Source organism: Parasteatoda tepidariorum, unplaced genomic scaffold (assembly GCF_043381705.1).
Source record: "Parasteatoda tepidariorum isolate YZ-2023 unplaced genomic scaffold, CAS_Ptep_4.0 HiC_scaffold_12604, whole genome shotgun sequence".
Classification (NCBI taxonomy): Eukaryota; Metazoa; Arthropoda; class Arachnida; order Araneae; family Theridiidae; genus Parasteatoda; species Parasteatoda tepidariorum.
In genome coordinates this window covers 1-2,148 of record NW_027261361.1, presented here as the reverse complement: position 1 = coordinate 2,148, position 2,148 = coordinate 1, and the positions used below count along the sequence as shown (strand labels likewise).

The following is a 2,148-nucleotide window of genomic DNA, read 5'->3' as shown; positions in this document are numbered from 1 at the left end:
CAACAACCTTCGAATGTCAGATCGAAATGGATTGGAAAAAATTAAACAAACTAATTTTTTTTTTTTTTAATTTTGCATTTGGCTAATACTTTTGATATTTGGCTAATTTACTGGCTAATGATTTGAAGTTCTTATCAAGGACCCTTATTAAGTAGTAATGTAATTGAGGTTCGTTAGTAAGAAGGAGGGCAATTCAGTGGAAATCTTAAGATTAGTATAAAAAATAAATAAATCTGTAATTCAGGAATCAACAGAAAAATGCCAATTCAGCAGTGTAATTCATTTTTATAAAGTTACGTATGATAAGGCAGGTGGAGGTAAAAAGATAATATAACAGTATATTCTGTTGTAAGTTAAGAAAAGACGATTGCAGTACAAGATTTAAGTAAACATTCGCAACTGCAAATAGTTCTGTTTTATTTCGTTATCAAATTATACAAATATGTTTTCAAAACAAAATAAAAGCTTTTAAAAGTTAAACACGTAAGTCAGAAATTTAATTTGTGCTATCTTTTACGATATATATATTATAGAATTATTAAAAAGACGTAGTCTTACTGGAATCCTAGACTTGGCGACACATTTTGATAAATAAGGAGAACATTTGTTCTTGAAAATGAAATTACGTCGTAAATGCAATAAATTTGATTGAACCACTAAAAATGGATTGTCTTATTCTGACAGGCCCTTAACAAATCAAATGTTTTTACCTTTTTTTTACTGTAGGAGAAAGTAGTCTGCAATATTTATATATCTTTTATCAGTTTCCTTAAACGTGAACAGAATTAAACAGAAACAGAATTAATTTAAACGTGAACAGAATTAATTTAAATATGATCCATCTCTCTAATTTTACAGGAAGCAAAACAATAATTTTTATACAATATGTTTTGTTTTCCTCCTTTCACAAGATTTAAGAAAGCAAATAAAAAGAAGGTTACGCAAAGCTAAGAAATGATAAATGACGTAATACCTGCTCCATCTCAGATGGCTCGATGTGAGAATACTGTTCATCTTTAGACAAATATGCATTAATTATTTGCTGTGCTTGTTGTACAATATTTTGAAAGTCTGGTAAAACAATAGCTCGCATTTCATTTTCATATTTTCTTCTAGATATTGGATCAGCTTGCAACTGGAAAAAAAAATTAAACAATTTATTATTAAAAAAAATTAAACAATAAAATTTGAAATAAAGAGTCATCTTTTTAGGACATAATAATTTTTGTATAATGATAGTTAGAATACTACAAAAACAGATTCCGATATTGAACATGAAAAATTTAATATATTTTACAGGAAAATTTAGATAAATNACAGGAAAATTTAGATAAATAAAACAAAATGTGACTCACTTTTAATGCAGTTAGGGTATCACTATATACTTGTTCTTTCTCATCTTGACCCTCTTCATAAATCCAATTTTCGACTTCAGTCAACTTTTTTTGAAAGTTATCAAGCTCCTGAAAATCCATCAAAAATTACAATTTGTTCCTTTTCAATGATCGTTTTATCAATCATATATAGTGCATAACAAAAAACAAAAACTGTAACACCTTAATAACTTTCCATCTAATTATATTTTTACATGTTAAGAGGCAATCTTAATGTTCAAGAAGCTAACCTGAAATATTATAATTAATTTGAACAAATTATATTATTTTAATAGAATTTTTAAGTCTTCTTGTACACAATTGTAAAGCTTATTTCAAACTAGCTTCAAATAAAATGCAATTATAAATGTTACACAAGTTACATTTTTTGAATTGTAAGGTAAACAATATTTTATATTCAAAGTATATATTTTTAAATAATAAAATGCAAAGTAATAATAATCATTGCAAAATAATATTCACCTAAATAGTTTTTGAGTAAAGAAATTTTAAAAACCTTTGTTTTCAATTTTTTACTTCTGAAGATTAATTTTAAATTTAGGATTTTGTCATTAAAATTTTAAGTTTAATATTATGTAAAAATATACCTTTCAATAAAAATTTTTTTTAGCAATTATTAAAGAAGTATAAGAAATGATAAATAAGTTTAGTACATTATTCTTAATACAGAATTTTCTATTTAGATAAACTAGTTTTACAATCATGCGAAAAAATTGTTTATTCACTAAAACAATTCCTGATGGGCACTTTTATC

At 25.0% G+C, this 2,148-nt stretch overlaps 1 protein-coding gene across 1 annotated transcript; it reads right to left on the bottom strand.

The window, feature by feature from the left end:
* Positions 1-922: 922 nt before the first annotated feature.
* On the bottom strand, positions 923-1,505 carry LOC122273946 (heat shock 70 kDa protein 4L-like). Its single transcript, XM_043057910.2, has 2 exons — positions 1,356-1,505; positions 923-1,135 (listed from the first exon to the last, which is right to left on the bottom strand). Exons 1-2 carry the CDS (start codon positions 1,473-1,475, stop codon positions 938-940), a joined length of 318 nt encoding a protein of 105 aa, XP_042913844.1. The 5' UTR covers positions 1,476-1,505; the 3' UTR covers positions 923-937.
* Between the last annotated feature and the right edge of the window lie 643 nt (positions 1,506-2,148).